Genomic DNA, 24642 nt, shown 5'->3' on the forward strand with positions numbered 1-24642 from the left:
CCAGGGTAAGTCCCAGGACAGACTGGCCTTCCCGATTAGCCTGTACAATTTGCCCCTGTCAGCAGCAGTCCTTGTAAAATGCCACAAGTGAGTCATGCACGTCCTCAGGAGGGCCCACTGAATGCCGTAAGACCCGAGCCTCCTCAGCAGAATCAATTTGCGCTTGTCTTTTTCGCGCAGTCACAGTACCAAAAAAAAACCCAGATGAGTCTTGTTTATTGTTCCGGTGAACAACTTATTTGCTGTAAGACCTTCCCTTGGATGTTCATCAGTGTTTGGAAGGCTGTGACTCTTTGACTGGGCCTGTAGAAATCCACCTCCATCTTCTCCGTGTCGACGTAGAGCCGCGCCACTAAATCGGTTCTCTGAACTCCCTTGTGATCGTCATCCCTGACACGACTGACAATAGCAGTCGTCACAGATCTTCTGCAGGTGGCAGCAGTCAGAGCTCTACGTGAAATCTGTAATGTACAAGGTGAAGAGGAACAGTACAAGGACTGTTCCCTGCGGGGATTCACTACTGTCTCCCTAGAAGTATGAGAATGTGAAAAAATATGATCGGCTTGCTTCTAGATACATTATCGGGGATAGGGAGCTTTAAAAAAATAATACTCCCTTTGATCGGCTTGCTTCCAGATACATTATCCGGAATAGGCAGCTTTAAAAAAATAATACTCTGCTTAGTACATGAACATTTTTCCATTAGTCACCTATGTAGATGCTTTTTTTTGTGGGTACTTTGGCTCCGTCACACCTTCTAAAAACATCCAACTTGTCCAGAGGTGTGAATGTGAGGGTGAACAGTTTGTACCCTGCCTCTCAACTCAAGTAAGATCTGATAAGCTCTAGCACCACCCTGAAGCGGAAAATGTAATCTTTGCAACTATTATTTATTTGTTTATACCTTATTCCATAAGTGAAGCAGAAATGACGATAACCTCTAGAAGAGACAAAGCAGAAGTGGTCTGACATGATGTGAAACCGTCCTTATCTGAAGTCAGAACAGTTTGGCCCGTTTGTGTCAGATTGTCAAAGCGATGAGTTTAGAAATGCTCTGCATGGATCTTTATTACTTTTTAGAGAAGCTGCTCCTCCCAAACAGAATATTCTGTCATAATTCACCCAGGCGTACATTTTATTATGCAACGTGTGTATCAGCAAAATGCAAAATTGGCAAAACTCATTATCCCTACTGGCCAAATACTCTTTGTAATGAGATAGTTATCACACAGGAAGGCATACAATTTAAAAACGGCTCCTTTGATAATAAATGTCTTGGTCAGTTTAAATGAATTCTTCAGCGGTGACATACTGGGAATTATTCATGAATTGTGACATCCATTTTATTCATTCAGAGGGTGCAATACAAATAAAAATGGCAAAGACATGTTTTTCTTTTTGTTCCACATCAAAGCTAGCACATTGAAATAAAGCTAAATCTGAAATACGGAAACACTGAACTCCAAGTGCTGACTCGTGTTCAAATAATGTAATACGCACCTCCTCTCCTTTAAGCCTTGATCAACAAGCATGCACATTTGTATCACAAACGAGACGTAAATGTATGCACACCAGATCATTTGAACAGCTTAAAGACAAATGAAAGAAATGCGGGAGGGCTAATGGTAACAGTCAAAAAAATGAAATTCTGTTTATATATTTTTTTTTTGTCGTTGATCGGGGCCTATTCACAATGAAAGGCATGAGCCATCCGGTGTCAGTGTCAGCTATGTATATACGGCACAAACATTAACGCTAAGTGTTTCAAATAAAACAGATGTATATATAATTTCATATATATATATATTTATAACACAAATATAGATTCTTCTTTTTCCTTGTTCATTTTGACCAATGAACACATGACCCGGAACAGCGAAACCATAAGAAAGTGATTCCTCCATGTGAGTTATCTAACAGGAGTTCATTTTCACATTGGAGCATTGCACCTTGGCTGATGTAACCATGACCTTTGTACAAAAGGTAATCCATCTGATTCTAAGGAGGCAGATTTTTTTTTTTTTTTTTTTGTGTGTAGTGGCTAATAATAATGTGCTCGGTGCAAGAGTAGTAGTGGCTGGCAAATGAGGCTATACGGTGAAGTCCGCATGGTAGTGTCGGAGGAGGACATAAAACAAGCAAATCTCTTGTTCGCTTTAAGAGCAAACAGAGAGAATGTGAGATCTGGTTTCAACCAAGTCAGTTCCTCATACATATCCCCTCTGCATATTATAACAAGGCCTCCCTCACCAAACCGTAAGCCAGAAGGATGACAACTAGTTGGTAGCAGGCTGATATTCTTGCACCTGTGAAAGGAAGAAACACAAACGTTCAATTAGTCACACGCTAAAAACAAGATGTGAGGAAATGCACAAATCCTGGAAACATGTCAAGCATCTTGACATGAGTTAATTTGAATTCATTTTAAGGCAAGTAAAGTTCACCTCTCCGGCATCCCAGGGCTAACATTTCCTCTTCTTGATTCTGACCTGATTATCATCCGAGATACCCTTTATTTATTTTGCGACCCTAGAGGTTTGGACTCACTGGTAGTAAATATTCATGTTAGGACTAAAAGGTGAAGTTGTTATACTCTAGAAGCATGTCTGTCTCATTATTTGCGTGGTGATTCTGCCTCTAAAGCCAAACAAACAATCAAAACGGAATTGTTTTTCGACATCGTCGAGCTGTTGAAAACTCCCAAATATCTGAATGTGTCTTTATGTCAGACTTGCATCTGTGTGTGCTGGGCTGGAAAATATATTTTTCAATTTTGTTCAACTTCTACGTATTTGCAAAGTTCACCCAAATGTTTTGGCTCAGTGAGACGCTACTGGGAAATATCGAATTGGAGCCTGCGAGGCAACGAGACTCAACAAGACAATGAGGTGAATCACCAGCAACCTCCATGGAGAGCTCAAATTGGTTTAGAGCCACTTTGATCTGTCCCCGATGATCCCTGGCTGGCTGAAGAGCTACGTGTCTCTTCAACATGTTTGCCTTATTGTCTGGTGACTTTGTTGAAAATGATGCTGTTTGAAGTCTGTCTCCTTGTCTGGGCCATTTGTTAATTTGTGGCTCGGTCCAACTTTGTAGTTGAAGGAAAATTGCTTTCAGATGTGTTCATCCATTTGTCTCAGTGTGTGTACATTCTGTGATATACTGAGGCCTGTAGCCTAAATTATTTCATTGACTTCCTTTTTATTTTGTTATCATATAATTCAACAGAAGCAATTCATTTGTGTCGACAGGTTTGGAGATGGGAGGGATTGTTGGGATTTGTCAAGGTTATGCCTGGATTGTTGCCCGTTGAAATAAAATGAACACTTTCATTTGCTTTTTAACACTGAGACATTAAGAGGCTTATTGTAAAAGTTCAACAGCTGGAACAATGATTAAAAAGGTATGTGTGTGTCGGGTACAAAGGTGTTCTGCGGTTCAGTTTGTTTCAAATCAGTAAGTCGAAAACACAAATGGCATCGCTGTCGCAGTTTACTAATAGCAGTACCGTATTTTCCGCACTATAAGGAGCATCTAAAAACCTCCAATTTTCTCAAAAGCCGACAGTGCGCTTTATAATCCGGTGCGCCTTATATATATGGACCAATATTGAGCCACTACGGCAGGCGTGTCCAAATATATGGACAAAGTTTTAAAATGGGCCATTCATTGAAGGTGCGCCTTATAATCCGGTACGTCTTATATATGGACAAAGTTTTAAAATGGGCCATTCATTGAAGATGCGCCTTATAATCCGGGGCACCTTGTAGTGCGGAAAATACGGTGAGTAAATTGTGTTTAACAATGAAGAATTGTTTAACCCACACAAGACCAATCCAGCAATCGTGTCATAATGACCCATAGAAGAATTCTGATATACATGAAATGACATAGCAGTCTGAAAAACAAGCGGCTTTGAATCGCTGTTGACATTTCTAACTGGCAAAGTGACTCATTTGTGCTCATCTGAAGACAAAAGGTTTCATTCCACTCTAGTCGCCTCTGAGATTTGTTAGGAAAGGAGGAACGATGGAGGGCAAGATCAGATCAGACAACAACTGACACTGGGTTGGGGGGTGGTGAAAAAATGTCATGTTGTCATGTCAAATTTCTGTAATACTTACAGACTCAGTATTGAATGTCACTGCAACCAGTTCATGTAATGATGCTCATCTTCCCAGAACGTGATAAAAACCGTAATGGTTCCACCTTTCTTCCTCTTAGCCAAGGTGCCCACGGCTGCCATGGGGGCGCAACCCACCGAGGCGCATTTATCAGTGTCGAACATACAGCACAAGCGATACACCGCAACAGAGTTGTCAGCATATTCTTGAGTCTGATAATCTACGACAGCGCAGCCCTGGGGTTCATTGAACTTCTTTCCATCATTGGGCAATAATCTGCGTTTTGCTTCAGGTGCAGGAGGTGTTCCCAGCCCGGAGCAGAACTGACAATGTTTAAACTGCCTGACCGCTGGGGAAATGATTGGCATTTAAAGGTGGGCCACTAAAATGACTAAAATTAGTTTGATAGGGAGAGAAATGAAAAATATGGAGGTAATGAGAATTTAATCTCCTGAGGATAAAATTGTGGACTATCGCACTACAAGGGCAGCTCTGCTTTGACAGGCTGAACGAGAAAAAATAATCGACTGCAAAAGTGACTATAAAAAAGGCAATATTGCTTTTCATTTATAAGTCAAATTTGAAAATAACCTGTGAATTTAAATCATTACTGAAGCCACTTTCACATCCAAATTTGTCAAATCCAGATCCACAAAGTTCAAATCCAGCCACAGTTTGGCTTTAGCCAAATGTTCTTCTAATTAACCGGCAGATAAACGAGTTCCCGTGTGCTAACACATTTGTTTTGATAAATATGATTAATATCCTTCTGTCATTGCTTTCAACTGTTATTTCCTTTAATATTGTTAAAATGTATTATTTTTTAACATGGCCACCGTGTTCTGCAATACATATTTCCTTGCATCTGTCTCTGCCTCCGAGAATTTATTAAGTTTATGTACATAATATAGGGGCCATAGGTCATATCATAACAAGGCTTTACTTATGCAATATATGGTTTCTTTTCATTACGCACAATATATTCTATATCCAATGTAAAAAAATTGAATACACATTCAGACGTGATTAACACTGACATAAATGGCGGTATAGCAAGCACATTCACCTTATTGACAAACAGCCTTGGGTGAAGATGGAAAACACAAAGAATCATTCGAATTCAATAGATGTACTAATAACGCTGAATGTGTTTTCTTATTGGCCGGGTCATTGTGCCTTAACCTGCCCATTGTATCGTCCATGTACACGAGTTGTCTTCGCCATCTGGTCGAGAGAACAGCTATTCAGTTGTTTCTAATTGTTTGCCAGATTGCATTCGTGCTACTCACAATTCCGAGGTCCTATTTACGCAATATCGTAATGAGTCAAAATGAATTTACAAGTAGCATGTAAACACTTCCTTAAAATCTTTATCCTGACCAAGACAGCGCAGTGGATCGTGGTTGGAATATTTTTATCTGTGGAGGAGATCTCAATTTGTATCGTTGCTGAGGTGTCTGAGTTCATTTGGAGTGTCTCCATACGTGCATAAATAATCACTCGGTTTTAATCTGGATGACTGAAGTGCGGAAACTCTTCGAATTGAGACATTTCCATTTCGCTCACCCGGACTCAAGCGTGAGACATGCATTAATCAGACCACACAGAGCTCCCTTTGTTCTTATTTTCAGCACCTATGCACACTATCTATTCAGCTTGATCAAGACTCTCACTGATTTTGACCTACGACTGTTTCCTCATAAGTAGATTTCTCCTCATTTCTAGCTGGGTGATTGGGGAAATTAAGTCAATTGAACTGTTAATAAAAATCTTTTTGTTCTTCCCTCTGGATGTTTAATGAAATGACACAATTGATTTAGTGCATTTCGACTGTCAGTCTGTCTAGTCCAGACAACTGACTGCTGTCCATCTTCTCTGAGCCCATGTAAAATATTTAAATATAACCAAATTGCTTTGACTTTGGCTGGCTGAGTGGCAAAATGAAATATTTTTTAGTAATAATAAGCAGTCCTCATTGATATACCTGAGCTGGGGTTGTGTTTATCCGCATTGGAGGATGTGTGGGAAGAAGACGAGGAGTCCACCCTCTGATCTGAACTCATGCTGTCTTGACCCAAAGAAGAGACGGACTTTCTCGGTTTCTTGTCTGTCAGGTGCAGGGGGGAGCTTTTCTTGGGAGGCGGCAACGGACGTCTCGCTCTGGCGGAGGCATTGACCCTCAGCCAAGCTTGGGCTTTGTAATCCACAATCTCTCCATAGTTGGCCTGTGTCACGCGACACTCATACAAGCCCTCATCACTTTTGCCGACTCTGGAGATCTGGAGCTTGTGGGAGATATCGTTGCCCTGCACTTTGACTGTCTGTAAGAATAAGCGGAAGAAAACAAATGTCATTACACTGAAACATTCTGTTCTACATATAGCAGCACAAAGATTGGCAGTTGCAATGCAACTGATTGACTGAATGGAAGCTATTTGACGCTAATAATACCCTGGCTCGATCTTCTGCTGATTAGCTCCTTTGGAAGGTGTTGGGAAATCAGTTGCTATTGTGTGTTCGCTGCATGCATCACTGACGTTCTGATATAGTTGCTGTTTCCTGCTCATATGCCATTAATTTACTTCCGTTAGTTTTAACTTTCAAATATATTCTAGTTTTGAATTGTATACTAATACCATAATAAATTTGGGATTTTTCTTTTTTAATGTGTGAAAAAGTAAATACTACATGGCATGGCAGGAGATTTTTTTTGGACTTTTTCACATTTCATCCGCCTTGATTGTCCGAATATTTGAAGGGTGTTGATGGGCAGACAGATTTGAAATACTCAGCCGTTACTACAGGTTTTAGAATTGGAAATGGAAAAAAAAAAGTTTTTTCTGCCTGATCCAAGCAACACAAGCAAATTCCAGTTCTCAGTGTGACAGTGATGACAATAATTAAAATGATCATGAAAATGAATTTCACCCCTTATGAGAACATGATGGATGGATGGATGGATGGATGGATGGATGGATGGATGGATTCAATATCATGGCAAAATTAATTGAGCTATACGTCATCGAAAGTGGCTATATACTCCCTCTCATTTCATTAGAACATAGAAAAATAATCTCAGGGCAGTAAATGAGTTATTTTTTCCCTCCCAACCATTTAACGTTAAGCATCTACATAAGTACTTCTAAATTGTCCAATTTCTGCCAATCACTACTGTGATTGAAATTATAATTGGACCTTGAGAAGCACTGGCTTAATGGTTTTGGACTTACACTGATTTTTGTCCCCTCGTCATCAGGATGAGGCTCTGGTGTTATCTCCATCTGTGAACAAAGAAGCAAAGACTATTAGGATTGTGAAAGCGGCCGATCCATATAACCAGTAATGGCGACATTATTTTGGGACTAAATGTAGCTACGACCCTATCATTAATGACAAACCTGATACTCCAGCGACAAAAGCTCTCTCCATAATTCCATTGCAGAAGTTGCAGAACACAAAGCATAATTATGGTGTTACCGCTCAGAGCTAATAAGTCCATGTTCTCTTTGGTAGCCATCTCCTTAATTGCCCTCACAGGATTATAATAGTATATTTATTTTGCATGCAGTACGACTTATAAAACTATAAAAAACAATAAGGGGGAAATAATAAACATAAATCTTTTCACTGCCACTTAAAAAAAAAACCTTAATACAAATGTTCTTGCATGTTAAATACTGCTTAGCAGATTTTTTTTATTATAATATTGTGGTATTGACTATATCATAGTGAACCTATGCAATTAAATTTAGATTAACAGTGAGTCCATCAACTTCACGATATTTAGATGTGATTAAAAAAAACACGACTACTGCCTCCCTTGACTGGAATGAAAAGAGAAGGGCAGGAGAAGGAGAAGCCGGCTACTTATGAGCATTTGCTGCAGTGAACACTCTTTCAACTGCTGTGATTAGCACACAAGAAACTAGTGGCGCTCTCCGGAGGATGCTCTATAGACAGGTGATTAATGAGCAGAATTACTGCTGGATCCGGTTTTCTCTGTCCGCGTGTCGCGTGACTCTTACATCTTGATTTCACAGATGGACTTGACATCCTCCATTGTATTGAAGAGATGTCTTTAATGGGGAAGCATAATTCATTGCCCTCTGCCGTGGCATTAGACCGTTTCATGTCATTAATTTCAGCTTCCCCTTTTACAAACTTCTCAGCAGTTTTATGGGCTTGCTATGCAGTCTATATTTGTCACATGAGAAGGATAATCAAGTATTTCACTGGAGGGGAACTGGTCTACCTGGTTAAATTTTTAGAAGGCATTCAACCTTGTCTCACTTTGAAAAAAAGAAGTTTCATTCAAAATTTGCGATTCCTAATTACCGGCTCTTATTTTTTTCTTCACACGAATCAAAGAAGCGAGGAACGCGGTACACCGATGACTCATAGAAGTCACCATTAATCACTCATCATCAATCATTCTAGTACCCATCTATAAGAGATATTTCTGGATGCGGTGAGGTCTATTTTTGCTTTCAACCTGTTCCCCACGTGAAGTTTCTGTGACTCAAGTCATTATTTCCTCCTTTCATTTACGTTTCCCTCAATATTATCACACCAATGCTTTTTTTTTCTAGTCAAAGCCAGGACCACTTAAAAGTATCTCAAATTCAATCTTACGTCTCCGTGCTTTGTGAATACTCGGCCATTCTTCGTAAAAAAATTGACTCCTCGTAAAATATGCGCTACAATCACCGGGCATAAAAAGCTTCAACGACATCCTGAAACTCAATTATCATCACATAAAGAAAAACTGCCATCACTTCAATTGGAGTCGAAATGAGACAATTCGCTCTTTCTGTGATTTGTTTTACAAGCGTTACATGATGATTGACATTCACGGCCAGTTAAATCTGTGACCAGAGTATCACTCGAAAATATTACACGACACTAGCGCTCGGACAAACTGCTTTTTGTGTATGCAAAAACTCCTCAGTGTGATATCGGGGGCATACGTCCATGTTAATTCAACCATACCTGTCCAAAGAAGGGAATTAATGTGCATAAATTTGTACCGATAGGACGTTTTCATGTTGGAATCTAATCAGGATTGTGAGTCAGCTAATGAAAGCACTTTGATGTGAGCCTTGACCCGCCTGAATAAATGGAAGGATAAAGCAAGCATTGTTCTTCCTCTGGGGAACTCAACACCAAGGGGTTCCCTTCTCTCGGGGTTAACAAATAGAGAGACTAGAGAGGAGGGAAGACAGCTGGGTGGAGGATCGACATCATCCTGAATCAAACAAATTAAACGAACTGTGAAGTGCCAAACTTTAAGACTAAAAAAACATTCCACAATCCAGATGTTAATTTCCAAAGTAAGTCATTTGCAGTGACTTTCAAAAGCCCCCCCCCCCCCCATTGGTTTGAGGGGATGGCATACTTAATCCAAGTGTGTCATACCAGTGCGCTGCTGTGTGCTTAGGTTTGTGCTTAAACAGAATGAAAAGGCACAAAGAAGAGAATTAATCACATTAATAGAACATTACCAGGCGATGGCACAAAGAAATGTATTTAGAAAGCCGTTTGGGAGAGAGGATTTGTTGGAATCTTCCATATTTAAAAAAAAAAAAAAAAAAAACGATTCCACAAACACACCCTTTTCATACCACAGATGGAGAATAACAAGTGTAATGTTATAGAGAGCATTAATCACAGTAGAAGTGAACTGTAAAGAAACGCCTAATTACAGTGCTCACTGATTCCTGCTTGAAGATGTTTTTGGGTCTAAGCTTAGTTGTTAACCCTAATTACAACCCACAGTTGACAGGAGTTCTTTTCACATGCAAACACTAATCCTCTTCACAGCCCATTGGTTTATGACAAGGGATATGTTAAGCCTAGCCTTCAAAGCCTTCAATTGTACATGTGAATACATGAAAGGACACTATTACTTTATTCAGTGATGAAGAAATGTTCCCCGGACGACTTGAATATTGGAGAAAGTTAAGATGAAATAAAGTCTCTCGATGATACAAGTCAAAGGATGTCACTAATAATTCGTCTTTTAAGTCATGTTTGGCATCATATTTCATGTTGGAAAATAGTTTTGTGTATATATGTCCAATTTACTTTTTTTTTCTTATTTACATTTAAGTTCTAAATTCTATCAAATGAATATAAAGATACAGGAGCAAATTTAATGTGTATCCTTCAACATCCTTTTTATGACATGCTATAGGAAGTTTTGTATTGAATTTGCATAACCAATAAATAAATTCATTCACTCAACATCCTTTTATTAAATTACCTCCTATAAAATAAATAGAGTACATCTCATAGATGACGCAACTATTTTTATCCGGCAATATTATTTCGCTGTGTGACCTTGCGTATGCTATTGCATGCAGATGCATCAGTCCCTTCTGTATCCAATAAATTATCCTTCAAATAATTACATTAATTAAAGCACACTAAGATTCTAGCTTGTATTTACTGTAAGTGAGCTGCTTTTCACTTAATTAGTTCATTACCAGCTTGCCAAATGAAATGGCTATATTCACATTAATTAAACGCAACCATGCAGTATGAGACGGGCCGCTCAATTAACAAGCCTGATTTTTTAAGATAAAGACGACACTTAAATAATACACCCACAGGTATCCAGTTTTGATACATTCCTTTTACACGTGCAATATGTAAATCTCCTTTTCTATTTTGGAAATTCTCGCTGGTGGCACGGTGAACACGTAATTTGCAAGTTTGAGAGGTTTGGGGTCTCCAAAATCTGCATGTTAGGTTAATTGAAAATCTAAATTGTTCATAAAGTGGGTGTGGATTTATTGAGACATGCCTGTAATTTATATCACAGATTTTTCTAAATTGTTGTTAAACCAACCCACACCTCGCTTTAAAAATACAGCTCCTTTGTTTTTTTTACAAGGCACGTCTGTTGGCAGCTTTATTATTGCGCAAGGCAAAAGCCAATACAGCTTCTGACTATTTATGTTTGTGGCAGGCAAGGCTAGAACATCAGTAAATATGTCCAAGTTTGAAGGAGAGGATAAGAAATAAGAGGGGTATTAACAGTGTTTCTTAAAAGGAAGTTATTGTTGCTCATCATTTAAAGCTGGCGCCAACTGCAAAGTGACTGTAAACATTCTCAAGACAAAACAGCACAACAGCAAAACCAAAGGAAAAATATTCAAGGATGGATGGTGACAAGCCTGGGAAAGCATGGAAATCTCCTGAACAGATGAAAAATAAATGTTTGTCCTGATTGGCTAATTCGTTTCTATGGTGACAAAACCAGGCTATTCCTGAGCCCCAGCTTTAAGTCACGCTTTATGTTTCATTTCAATCAATCTTACCATCTCATAAATTATAATGCATCAGCATTATTTAAAAATAGGGGTAAAGCATTTGGATTCAAGGGCTGCTGATGATCTTTCAGGTGATGTAAATTTCAGGAGAGGCGTTTCAAAGCGCCACACAAGGTTGTAGTCATCTTACTGGAATCTATTATGCAAGGCTGATCAAGAGAACCCCAAGGGCAGGTAAAATACAGGAGCTGTATCTGAAATAAAGCCTTTGAAATCGTAAATGAAAGTGCCGAAGACATTCATATTTCTTTCAAATCAGAAACAGTGGCAGCTGGTTAATAGAGGGCGCTAAAACGCAACTGCGTCACCTGAAATAAGACAAAAAATAAAATAAAAACCTAAATGCAGGAAAGCGAGTGGTGCAGTTCAAGAATAATTTCGTTCAAAGGCAACAAAAAGGCAAAGCAATGCACTTGGATAATCCAAAACATTAAATCAGCAGAAGCACAAAGTCACCAGGTTCAGAGTAGCAAAACAACACTTGACACATGAACCGACAAGAACTGAAAGGAAGCCGGGAACAAAATACAAACAAACTGACGGCACAACGAGAAACACCCGGATAAGAGATAAATTGTCGGAGGCAGCGCAGGTTGACGCCATAACTTAACCTGACAGACATTGACGCAAGGGAAACCAGAAAAACATGAAACTAAATTCCAAACAAAACCAAGTCAAAGACGTTAAGTCCGGTCTTGAAAATCTAAATGCTGTCTGCAGGTTTCCAATTACCAAAACTCACAGAAAAAAAATGCTTACAGTTTGGGGAGGTAATTCTTTTTTTTTTTTAATTAAGATTCTCCAAATCTGATTTCAGGCTTTCAAAAGTAATAATTCTCTCATTTCTCTAGCCCTTTATAAACGCAGACTGATTTATCTTTCATTTTTAATCGAAATACGATATTTGTTGAAATGCGACACATGCTTCTTCTTGGAAACTAAATACTGCTTCTTTTTTTTTGCCACCAGGATCAAGAGGCTTAAAAACGCATTTAAAAAAATGAGTCAGTCTTTATCATTCCAAAGACCTTCTATCGGAAAATGATGAAATAAAAGGAAAGGAATTTTCCATCTTTTGATGAAAAAAGGATGACCATGGCGGAATATTCCACGGGACATTTTCTCAAGACCTCTCAAATATTTTCAGACATCTTGCTTTGAAAATCCTTGTGATGAAACACAACGAAAAGCAATGAGCGACTAACGAAATAAGATTTTGGCGTACTGAATCGTCACAGAGGTGGCCTGTCTGATATGTTGCTTTGGGGCGGTCCCGATTGATCTAACAATGACGGGCGCTTATAACACACGTGTCCATATCAGTGTACGATCACTGTTATGACTGCTCGACTGCAACAATAGATTACATTTAATATCCTCGGACTGCTATCCAGCCAGCGGGCTTAAAAGCAATTAACGGCAAAATCAATACCCCGAGTCAAAACACTGTGACAGCTCTATTATCCCTGGATGTAGGAGGCCGAGTGGGGTCCTGTTTTTTTTTCTCGTGTACACTCGCGTATGTATCACACTTACTGGGAACAGTTTTACTTGGGAAACTGATTTTTAGAACTTCTTGTTGTAAATGGGAAGCTCTGAACCATTTGGTTGCAAACAGTAGATGATGATTATCATCTGAGATTTTCGCACCTCTCCAATCCCTTGTTTAATACAATGCTAATTCCTTTCTTTTTTCCCCTCTTCCTTTCTGTAAGCATCAGTCTTCTGCTATTGAAAAGCAGCCCGTCATCACATCAGCACTGGCAGCACTTTTATCTAATCACACTTTCTAATTTGCTGCAGCTCATCTAGCCCTTCAATGAACCAAAGGTAAAAAAAAAAAAAAAAACTTTTAGTCTGCGTTTGTTCATTTTGACACATCATCTTGTGCTCCATTGACCAAGTGAAACTGCACTAGGCTTTAAATGAGCAGGAAGAAATATTTCTAAATGTCTGGGTCGTATTTTGTGAATGTTTTTTTTTTCCTGGCTGGCTTGGAAGAAAACCGCTATAATTATGTTTTTAACAAGCTCTCTTCCCATAAATTCTTTATCATACATTGATTAATTCAAACGTAATGTTGGAAGGACAGCAGAGCAGATTACCAAATCCGGACGTGTCATTGCTGTGTTTACAAAAACCTTAAACCACAACTCTGATGCAAACATACTGTAAGACAAAATGACTCCCAAATATAAAGGTTACGATGCATTTTATTCCGCGAGTAGTCTTTTTTTTTTTCTTTTCCCCCCAATCCACACTGAAACAAACAGCCTGCCATATCAAGAACTACCCCTCCATTTTCTATAGTGCTTGGTTTCATTAAAATAGCAGGTGACCTGAAGTCTATCCCAGATGACCTCAGGCAAGAGTACATCCTGGACTGGTCACCAGGCAATAACGGGGCACAGATAGACAAACAACCTTTCAGACTCACCATTATCCGGAACTATCATGGCAGTTTTATTTGGCGAAATTGACGCCATCAAAACCTTCCTCCCTGCAATTCACTTGAATCAGAGCTGGCAGAGATAGTGTCTGACTGATGAGGACCTGTATTCATTTATATTTTTGTCAGTATATATTGTATGGCGCTCATAGGAAGTCTTGGGCTCGACAGCTACGACGACACGTTAGCAACATCTCAAGTTTTTGCAGTTTTCCCTCTGCTCTATTACCCTAGAAAATTAATCTGCATGTGACATTTATCATTCCACACAACAAAATAACAGCAGCAAATCCAAAGTTGATGCATCCTCTCATGACTAATTTGTTTTATTCATTTTGATGCCATCAACTAGGGGAGGATTAGACACGGTATAATTAATTTTCAAGAAGTGCAAGCCATCTCATGGGTTATTATGACAAGCTATGTCGCGTTTTGTTGGGGATGTTTATTGTAAGGAAGGTTGAATAGAGAACGAATTTGCAATAAAATTCCAGAGACACCCTGATAATCAACTATTGATATTGTATGTCTTGTAAATGTATCATTTCGTTGTATCAAAAAAGGTTAAAATATTAATTTCCTGTACTAAAGACCACAGAATACAATCCATATTTCATATTAGACAACGGTGATTTAATTAAATGTTAAGATGAATCCAAAAGCAGCAGATCATTAGAGAAATTAATCATGATTGTCCATAAAAGTCATCGACATGAGATCTCGCCTCCTCAGGCACAGCATTATGGGGCTGACAAATCATCCTCTTCACTTCCTTGGGGCAGGAGCCAGCTGCCATTTAGAATGGAAAGGAAATTCCCTTGTCTCACATTCTCAAGCCATCTTGGGTTCCAACTTGTAGGTTTGATCAATCTAAGTGGAAGTACAGCCACTTTGAAAAAATAAATGCCCAAATTCATAAAAAGTAAGTTGAGGAGCTTCATTTAGACAAATGTAGTCATTTGCCGCCATTTTCCGGCCTATTTCAGCAATAACACTACATCATATTTTTTCCGGCGGTGTCAATGATTTTTGCTATTCATGGCAATAGTCAGTCCAAGGATCCCGCAAATAGCAGGTGGTCCATTTAAAAGGCTAGCCATGTAGCCCAATGATTAAATACATGAATTAAGTATTTGTCTCTAGTGACTGTCTGTTTTAAATGTTAATGTGTAATTTCAGATCAGTCATTCATAATGAAGACCCTACAGACAATTATAATCCGCTGTGAGTCCCTGCTTCCAAAGAGGTTTATTGTGAGTTGAGGTCCTGACAAGAAGACGATCCTTTTGATGCCACTATTACTACTCATCAAATATTTAATATGTAATTGTATTATATTCATTCAAACAATGATCAATCAGCCGACTGAAAGGTCGCCATCCCAAGACGGAAGCATTCTGTCAAATCCGAATGATTGTGAAAAGGAAGTCCTGTGGATCTGACAAGTCGTATCGTGACACTGCATTGGATGAACTTTCCTTCAGTTGACAGTGTAACAGCGGTGTCAGGACTAATAGTGGCAAGATAGGTCGAATCACAGCTCCGAGATGGTCTTATCTAGCGCTTAGATCTGCTTTTAGTTGGAACGCCGTCACTTTCTGACCCCTCGTATGTGACAAAGGTTTTAACCCCTGTCACGTACAATAGGATGGAATGCAGACTCCAAACTATATGTGCCCGACATGACAGGAAAAGAACAGGGACGGAGAATATTGTGTTACACAACAAAGAGTCAAAGGTCGAATATATATATATATATATATATATATATATATATATACGTATCTCGTGTCAGTGGTCATAAGAGTACATGTTCCTTATCTATGTCAAAGCAAGAACCGTAGAGGTTTTATTAAGACAACTGAGACACGATGATCAAGGTAGCTGAGGTCAAACATCATCACTTGCTACATGCTTCTTATCGCTACGCTGCTCTGTGCAATTTTCACCTGCTCCTTTTTTTTTTTCTCTGTGAATCAGTGTGGGATGCACACATTCTGTTTTTCCAACATATATGGGTGTGCACACTTATGCAATCACATTTTTACATGTGCAGTTTTGTTACATCAAGAGTGTAGGAGATAAGAACTGATGACATCATGGCCATTGTTGTCCGTGAGTATCGTGGAGCCTAACAACAAGTTTACCAAAAAAAAAAAAAAAAGCCATGAAGTAATTCTTCAGAGCCTCTTTTGCAATGTTACAGCTTTATGCAGTGTGGTATTACAATGAGAAGAATTGATCCATAAAATAATTCAAGGGCTTTTACTGCACTCTGAGGAAATAAGTCTCTCGTGAAGAATGTCAACTGCAACCTTCAAACAAACCGCAGAGTCACACTCCAGCAACTGTGAGACAATAATGGCTAACGCGGTCTTTACTAAACTGTCAACAGAACGAGTGGTGAATTATGGTAAAACGGGTCAACCTCATTACATTATAGGAGATCATTTGGAACCTGAGAAAGAATCTCTTTTTACTCTACTGTATATAAAAAGCAGCTGTACTGCATTTGCAAGGTAATTCACCCTTTGTACATTGACAGCAGCACGCCAAGCGGCTTGTGACAAGCAATTGGTAGCTCAGTGTCTCACGCCATGACACCCGTCTCTGGAGGAATGTAAGGTTAAACCGATAACCTTCAATCTCCTTTGCTTCCCTGCCCATCAGGCCATGCAGTTGAAATATACACCATTAATGAATAATTGAGCAATAACAAGTCGATATCCAGAACATTCTGGTTCACTTGCGTTTTGGATGAAAGTGTTTTGGTTGCATTGCATATCAGGAAAAGTAAGGCAATGTAGTTTTTCCACTCAACTTGGGCCTTTTTTTTTTTTTTTTTTTTATATTGTGTGCCTTTCTTCCAACTGCAAAGTACTCTTAAACAAATTGGTTGACCCTTCGGATTTTGATTGGTTGTTTTTTCTTCGGTGCGGTGGTTTGTTGTATGTCAAATTAGATGCACATTTTTTTATTATGTAGACCTACTGTCAAATGGTAATATTATTGTGAGTCTCAAACATGATACTTTAAAATGAATAGTGGTGTCCCTTACTCTTATCTAATCATAATCTTGCTTGAATGAATCTCAAGCGTCAACTGTCTTCATGTCATTCCGACCAATAAAGAACCACAGTGTTTCGACACACATGGGAAAGTAAATGTGTATTATTTTGCACGCACGTATGAATCTTTCACATATTTCCCTCGGGGCTTCAAGTACCCTTGTTGCGTCACAACTCCCATATGTTTCTTTCCATCTGCTCATCCCTTCACTCCACCGTCTTATTCATCTAAATGCAGATAATACATGGATCAAGCAGTCGCTGCCTAGAGAAGAATGCCATTTTAAAATTTTTGTTTTAACTTTTGTTGGCACGTACAAAAATAATTTGATCTTATTGCTAAATGGCACCATCCGAGGATGATTAATTTTATGCCAAAGATGTCCAAAGCAATGTTCTACCCACCCATTTCCACTCTGAGCTCATCAAAAAGTGGTGCTCTTGATGTGACATGATGCTGCTAATAGAGCTTTGATCCCACTGGGTCAAACTGTCACACATTGTATTTCAGGCGTGGAGCCGATCGCACTAAACTAAGACAATCAGTGTGACTTCACCATGAGTGCTGCGACGCACTGCAGATGTAACACCACAGCTGCTGTCCCCTTTTGTTATGCAATAAATTGCTTATGTATTTGATAGAAGCCACATCAATCTGCACAAAGGAAATCAAGCAAAGAAAATCCAAATTACACTACAAACTATAATAACACATCTTGTCAGTGATTCCTTAAAAGGGTGCACATTTGAATTTCTTAAATTAGGGCTTCACTTGAAATAAATTTTTAAATAAAATAAAAAAATATATACAAATAAATAAATACACATGCAGCGAGGAAAGGCAAAGTCTTGAGTGCTACATTTTTCTTCACGTTTTGACTGAAGGCCCCGGTATAAAGCTTGTATTCTAATTAGGTCTGTAATTATTCAGAGTCCGAAAGACCTTCAGACACAAACGAGCATTTGACTAATTAGGTTTATTTTGAAAGTGGCATTGTAATGAACACCTGAACTGAGAAAAGGAGTTAACATACTTGCAAGCAGTACGTTTGCTCATTCTTTTTCTTCTATATCAATAATTGGACTAAAAATAATTTATATACGTGCACTCTGAAACGATTGGCAGTCAATGTTAGTTAATCTATAGACAGGCATGTTTATTATTACAATCAACTCATTTACAGTCATCTCTGGAGAACAACCTCTCTCAAAATTAATGTCTGAGTCGACACGAAAGTGATTGGTTGGATACGAGAAAGCAAGATCAAATGATCAAATTGACAATATGCACCCAGATCAATAAGCAGTCATGGAAATAAAAACAAGTCGAGGGTGATGGCAGTTTTAGTCATACACTTCCTGGGGGAAATGGTAGAAAGTGCCACGAAAACATTATTGCCTTTAGATGCCACAAAATGGCGCCGAAGCACTTTCTTTACATTAGACCTGGCTTTTTTTAAAGACTCGGAGGGAGCTGAGGAACAAAATGGCCAACGTAGGCACTTACATCATCTTGCATCAACCCAATAAATGTGACTGAAAATGAAATAAAATGAAAAATTAAAGGCGATTCTCCCAACTGGGAGTTAGAACACAGTAAGGATTTGCACGACAACGCTGTAAGAGTAGCTGCCATTTGAAAAGAACAAAAGCTTCTGTGACCGATGACTGCACCAGAGCTTCGAGCAGTCTAATAGAACAGGAAGCACCTGTCAGCCCATGTGTGTGTGTGTGTGTTTCCACCAAAACCCAAGCAGCACCCTGCAGAGAGCTCATGTTCACCGCAAAGCATTTGGAAAAGCATTATAATCATTACCGACCTGTGTGGGCTACGAGGCTGATGGCAGTAGTTACCGGAATGATGCATTGTACTTCATGACTCCAGGTGGCGTTAGATCAGTTCAAGCGCCAGAGGAGCCTCCACTTGGGCGCCAAGTCCAAAAGAGCACAATATTTAATGGATTCCTTATTGTTACAAAATACAAATGGCTAACTATGATTAGGTTACATTTTTTTGGTCAAAGAGTTCCAGCGCGTATTTTAGGTAATAGTCAATTATAACATATTTTTATTTTAATGGCATGAGCCAGCTTATCCCATACTTAGCTGCAGGGTAATTTTGCATTATGTCTTCTCTGCTATTTTTTTTTTTTATATGTATCTCACTTAAATGGAAATGTACTTTAACATAGCCCACATTATCAAATCCAGCCTAAGCGTGGAATAGACTTCAGGCAGTCTTAGAGATATTAAATGTAGAATATTTGTCTTAGAAAGTCAATATTACAAATGTACATGTTTGGTTCAAGCGAGTATTTTTTCGTGTTTGGCTGTTATTTCATATTCTGCAGTGCTATACGTACTGTCAATAAAAATCCAACACAGTTATTATTCCACAAGGATTATTTTGATACCCAAATAGGGTTGCCCAAAACTGCAAGTAATATTGTTTTATTTATGAACTCAGTGTTTTTATTTGCACACCTCGCAATATTTTATAAAGAATTACATTGATTCTTAAGCTTTACGAGTACTATTTGAAAGGATCAGGATTGCTACCTTCCCATATATAACTCGGCTTTTCTTGTTTTTGTTCCTTATATCCCAGCATAATCCTAAATCAAATAGAATTAGTTGTGGAAAGGGATTGTAAAGATTTACTTTGTGTATCGACTTCATAGCTAACAGAAGAGGTCGGATTAGCTGTGAAAAAGAAAGAACGGGTGATCAACTTTGACATCAGTTGAATCCACACCATCAGAATAGAAAACTCACAGGTTGGGAGCTTTTTTTTTTTTTTTAAAGTCAAATCCTACAGTATGTATCATCGTAGCAGACCTCAATTATTTATCGATATGTGATAAAGAACAACTCGAGAGCCCACTGAATGAATTTGTTTTTCATATCCAAGCCAGTTTTTATATTGATTAAAATTAAATGACTGACGTTCTTCATCCACGCACTTTACCATCGTCAAGGGTATTCTTGTACGCATTCTATTAAGCAGTAGCTTTGCAGAGACATTTTAATATAGCCAACTGGGGCTATATGTAATACTGTGTTTTGTTTTGTTTTTAATAGGAAATGTCTCTCAGTCTTTCTATCAATAAAAATGCCATTTTGTTTAGGAATATAGAATACATTGATTTAGTGGCGGTTTGAAAAGAGCCATGGCTGCCGTACGCTAAGTAATGAAGCATCAATTTGGTTGTGTTTTGCAACAGCAAATATTTTGCTCATATTATTTCTTCGCTTTTGCTTTGCCTTGAATCAGCATCATCTTTGTTGTGGAAAATCCTTTCAGCAGTGTGACGACTTTTTTATGGGAGGGCGTGAGTCATGCCTTTTTCGACTTGCGTGCGTGTGATTATGTACTGGCAGCATCTCATTTTAAATGCAAAAGAAAAAAATGAGTTGTAAAAGATGAGTTCTAACAGCGGAATTGTTTTTTTTTTTCATTTTAAGTTGAGTGCATACAATATGCATCTCTTCAAATTCTTCTAGGGACATATTCTGCCATGACAATTTGTTTCTGGCCATCTATCAAGCGAATGAGTCACGCCAATCATGGCTCCAGAAGTAAGCTTGTGTACACTCGGGAACAATTTGTTCACATTTAGTGAGGATTTTTCAACAATTAAAAAAAAAAAAACCCAAACATTTATCAGTTCTTTGCCACAGCCCCCCGGGTTATAAACTGCTCTTCTGATGTGTTATCGGCCCCAAACAGACCCATCTACTGGATGTTTGGTAAGATTTAGCTAACTGTCAGAAATAAGGCCAGCACCCACTGAGAAGGACTAATATTTTATTTCAGAATATTTAAATGTAGCTCTCCTATGTTATACAGAATAAGACTTTATAACAAGAACATTTACATTTACGTTTTATATCGTAGCTGTAGGCCACATTGTACTCGATGAATAAAGTATGCGGTAAGGATATCACTGGCATTGTGACATTTACTGAATTATACATACGGAAGCACTTTTGTGTGTAACCTTTCCTAGTGAGCGGTGATCATCATGAGTTAGTAAAAGTCACATTAAGTATTTTAAATGTGAAATGAAATAAACATTCTCCGGTTATGTTAGTTAATGGTGCAAAAAAATCACCACATACTAATGTAGCTAAACTTGAGGTGAAACTAGCTTTGTTGTTTCAACGACTTTTTTCCATAACATTTATTTTGACAGGGGGCGACATATATGAATAAATACATATTTATGTTTCTCTATCCTGTGCGGCCCCGATACCAAATGCCTGGGACCGGTACTGGGCCACAAACCCAAGGTTGGGGACCGCGGCAGTAAAACATAACGAGTGTTGTTCCTCTCTAATAACAACCACAAAAAAAATGAGGTCAGAGCTTGTGGGCCAATGGTCAAGCTTGGTAGAAGACTGCAAACACATCAGGGCATGAATCCATCTTCCCTTGTATCACGCATTGGCAGGCTGATGTGGAGCAGCAGTCGTTATGTAACAACGATAGGATTCAGGGACACTGGATGGCAAAAATCAGCATATTTGTAGAGAAATATCTGAAGACGGTGGCATAACATCGGCCTCGCCCTCGTGTTTGAAATGCACTGCGACAAGACTTTGCACCCTTTTGAAAGAGCAGCATTGCATGTTGTCCATGTTCTTTCCAACTACAATCTCAAGACAATGATCTTGTCATTGTTTATAGAAATCGTGTGTTAGCTCTCATTACATGGTGCAGGTGTACCTAATGATCTGGCCATTATGTGCAGTTGAGCATTCAAGCTTTTTTTCCCCAGAGTTAAGTAACTCGAGAGGAAGTCCACCATATTTGTTGACTTGCTCAAAAAAAAAAAAAAAAATGCCCTTGGATGTTGAAAGTAAATGCATCAACCCACACGCTCCGCTGTCATCAACATTTTGCACTGTTCTAATTGCTGCCAGTTTGCTCCTTTCAAACACATTCCTTATGTTGTGATACTTTCTATAAATGCCACTCTCTCTCTTCCCCGACTGGACAAACAAGTAATAAATGCTGGGTTACAGTGTAAAGTCTGCATCTGTAGGCCTCTTAAGCCTAACACCCAAGAGTCATGTGGGATCAAATCCACATCAAAGCCCGGCCAATGATGCTCTAAGAGCTGTGCAACAATGGAACAATAATTAAAGCCTTGTGGATTTCCAAAACATTGTCACACACACGCACATTGTATATCACTGATTCTCGTCATGGTGATTGAAAGAGCTCAGCTTGATGTTTGCCACAAAAATACGCCAACCTTTTGTGAGTCTTGACTCACGCACAGCTACCTGCCGCACAATACGTAAGCTGCCGTTGCCGTCCGTCTTGAATGCAGCAAACATATTTAAAACACTCTCATCCGCAAAGCTCGTTGGCTCAAGATCAAGCTGTCGTAACCAGCAGCAGCAAAACATAAGACGCTGGGATGACGTTAAATGCACTATTTAATGAAAGGAAATGTCAAAATGTGCTATTTGGGGCACTTGTAGGAATTGCTTGGCTCACTCTTGAGTTATGTGAATATCCTAAATGAGGAAAATGTTTGTTTTTTTGTTTTTAAATCCTTGGATTAATCTTAAATTGATCCATGTCATTATGCTCAACATGAGGTTGACTTGAAGCACAAATACAAACTTTCGAACCATTTGTACATCATTTCAAAGTCACATTTTAATGTCCTCTGTGACATGTTTCTGAAGGTTAGTAGCGTGTTTTTTTTTTTGCATGCCTTAAAGCACAATCATCTTTTTTTTTTTTACCTCTTCAGTATCCACATCCTCCACGGCCTCAGTAGGTTCCGGCACTTTCACGAACCACCACTGGATCTCCAAATAAACTGACGTGGTTCCGCTCTGGAACGCGCACGCCATCTCTATGTTTTGTCCCTCTTTAACCGTCATGTTAGAGGGTAGATCAGTGAAGCGACCTGCAGAAGATTGGAAGGGAGATGTGTGGGGGCGGGAGTTGCAGAGATAATGAGTGAAGGGAAGATGGAGAGCAGGGGAATGAGAGAAATCATTGTGGGGATAATTTGGAGATGTCTCCACGCATAGAAATAATCAGTAATTAAATATCGAAACAGTTTTTCACGACTTTGCCTCTCTCATCTCCTCGTCCAATGTTGAATAAATCCACACAATCATAAGCTGTTCACTGTTTTTGCATGTCATTGCAAGTATTGCGCAGAGAGCAAGAGAGACAAATGACTTTTGAAGGAAGCCCTGAAGACATTTTGATTAAGAATTAATCTGGTTTTGCTGTGGGCGTCTATAAGCTCGTTGTGTTTAATTTGAATGCCCACGAGAAGCAGTGAGAAAGTGGAATCCAATGCAAAATGAAGGGCAGATGCTTTTCAGGTCATTGGACAGTGACACACAGCCGCTATCCGTGGTGCTGAATGTTTTCGATGAGGTGGATTTGTTTGATCGACGGAGTTTTCCGTGAAATTATTATTTGTATGAGCGTTAAGGACTCGATGCGCTAAAGCAGCAGTCACCAGTTGCATTTTTTTTTTTTTTTTTTTGGAGGGGGGGGGCGCCGTCTAACATTGTGATGCCGTTGTCTGGGACGTTTTTATAACCCGTGTCAATCATAAGATTTACTGCTTTCCTCCTAAAGAGCTGCTTTATAAAACACTGCGCACTTTATAACAGTTTCTCAGACCTCGTAGCCTTTTCAAGTCTTACCTTCAAAGGAGAATCCAAAATGCACACAAAAGCCAGCCAAGAAAATAAATCCAGCGGTATCGTGAGAGGTCCACATCATTGCTGCTAAGAGATTTCTTTACATCAGCTGGAGAGGGCAAGAAAAATGCGACGGAAAGAGCCAGGAAAAAAAATGAAAAAAATCAAACAATCAAACAGTTGCTGGCTCGGCGTTTTGAAACGGAGGTTGCCGCAGGTTGAACATTCCGCAAACTAGCGCTGAACTTCTTTCTTTTCTGCGTCTGTTGCTGCGACGACTGGCGACTGCTCGGCTCGACTCGAGTGTGCAAAATAAGCAAGCGGCGAGCTGCGGGACTTGCTGTGCAACACCGGAGAGACGTCAGTCAGTCTGCTGGTGAATCACTGTGTGGCATTCGCGCTTCACTTTTTTACCGAGCTTCTCCTGAGCGCTCCGTCCGTCTTCGGGCTATTCATTTTAAATATCGTCGAAGTTTTCCATGCAAATAGACACGTGCCAATTGATCTTGTGAAATGTACTTAAAGCAAATGTCAGCATTTGCAAGACAGTTTTGCAGATTGACACCTGGCACGTCCAAATCATTTAAATGTTAATTTATATTGAATGGTGTTTAATGCGACGTGGGCGTGGCCAATATTGCAGGGTACTTGAGCTCTGGAAAGTCAGTCTTGAAGCATAAAATAGGGGCGGCTGTCTACCGGCAGGGCAAATGCACCAAGTCATAAGTCATTAGTATAGAAAGGATCCCGCTGGAATATTATTAGTCTCATGGGCAGACTGAGAACATGCAGTCCTCTTGCATTATGCACACTTTGTGCCACTCCTTGGATTTGTGGAAATATATTCAGAGTACAATCTGGGCGCATCCATCTGGATAAATCACCTTTTCTCTTTTATAAACAACACTGTCTAGTAAAATGAGGTGGAATACTCCCATGTTGTTGTTTTATAGGCTTATGTGGGGTGCTGTTTTTATTTA

At 39.2% G+C, this 24642-nt stretch overlaps 1 protein-coding gene across 1 annotated transcript; it reads right to left on the minus strand.

Annotated features, from left to right (window-relative positions):
• Positions 1–740: 740 nt before the first annotated feature.
• Positions 741–24227, minus strand: vstm2a (V-set and transmembrane domain containing 2A). Its single transcript, XM_037279772.1, has 5 exons — positions 23666–24227; positions 22739–22905; positions 7355–7405; positions 6109–6445; positions 741–2306 (listed from the first exon to the last, which is right to left on the minus strand). Exons 1-5 carry the CDS (start codon positions 23742–23744, stop codon positions 2230–2232), a joined length of 711 nt encoding a protein of 236 aa, XP_037135667.1. The 5' UTR covers positions 23745–24227; the 3' UTR covers positions 741–2229.
• Between the last annotated feature and the right edge of the window lie 415 nt (positions 24228–24642).

The sequence above is a fragment of the Syngnathus acus genome, chromosome 20, assembly GCF_901709675.1.
Source record: "Syngnathus acus chromosome 20, fSynAcu1.2, whole genome shotgun sequence".
Classification (NCBI taxonomy): Eukaryota; Metazoa; Chordata; class Actinopteri; order Syngnathiformes; family Syngnathidae; genus Syngnathus; species Syngnathus acus.

Coding starts and splice junctions, on each gene's coding strand:
- vstm2a (XM_037279772.1), bottom strand. CDS start 23,744: ATGATGTGGACCTCTCACGATACCGCTGGATTTATTTTCTTGGCTGGC. Junction 22,906..23,665: donor TTTTGGATTCTCCTTTGAAG/GTAAGACTTGAA, acceptor AATCTTCTGCAG/GTCGCTTCACTGATCTACCC. Junction 7,406..22,738: donor AGGATGTGGATACTGAAGAG/GTAAAAAAAAAA, acceptor CTTTGTTCACAG/ATGGAGATAACACCAGAGCC.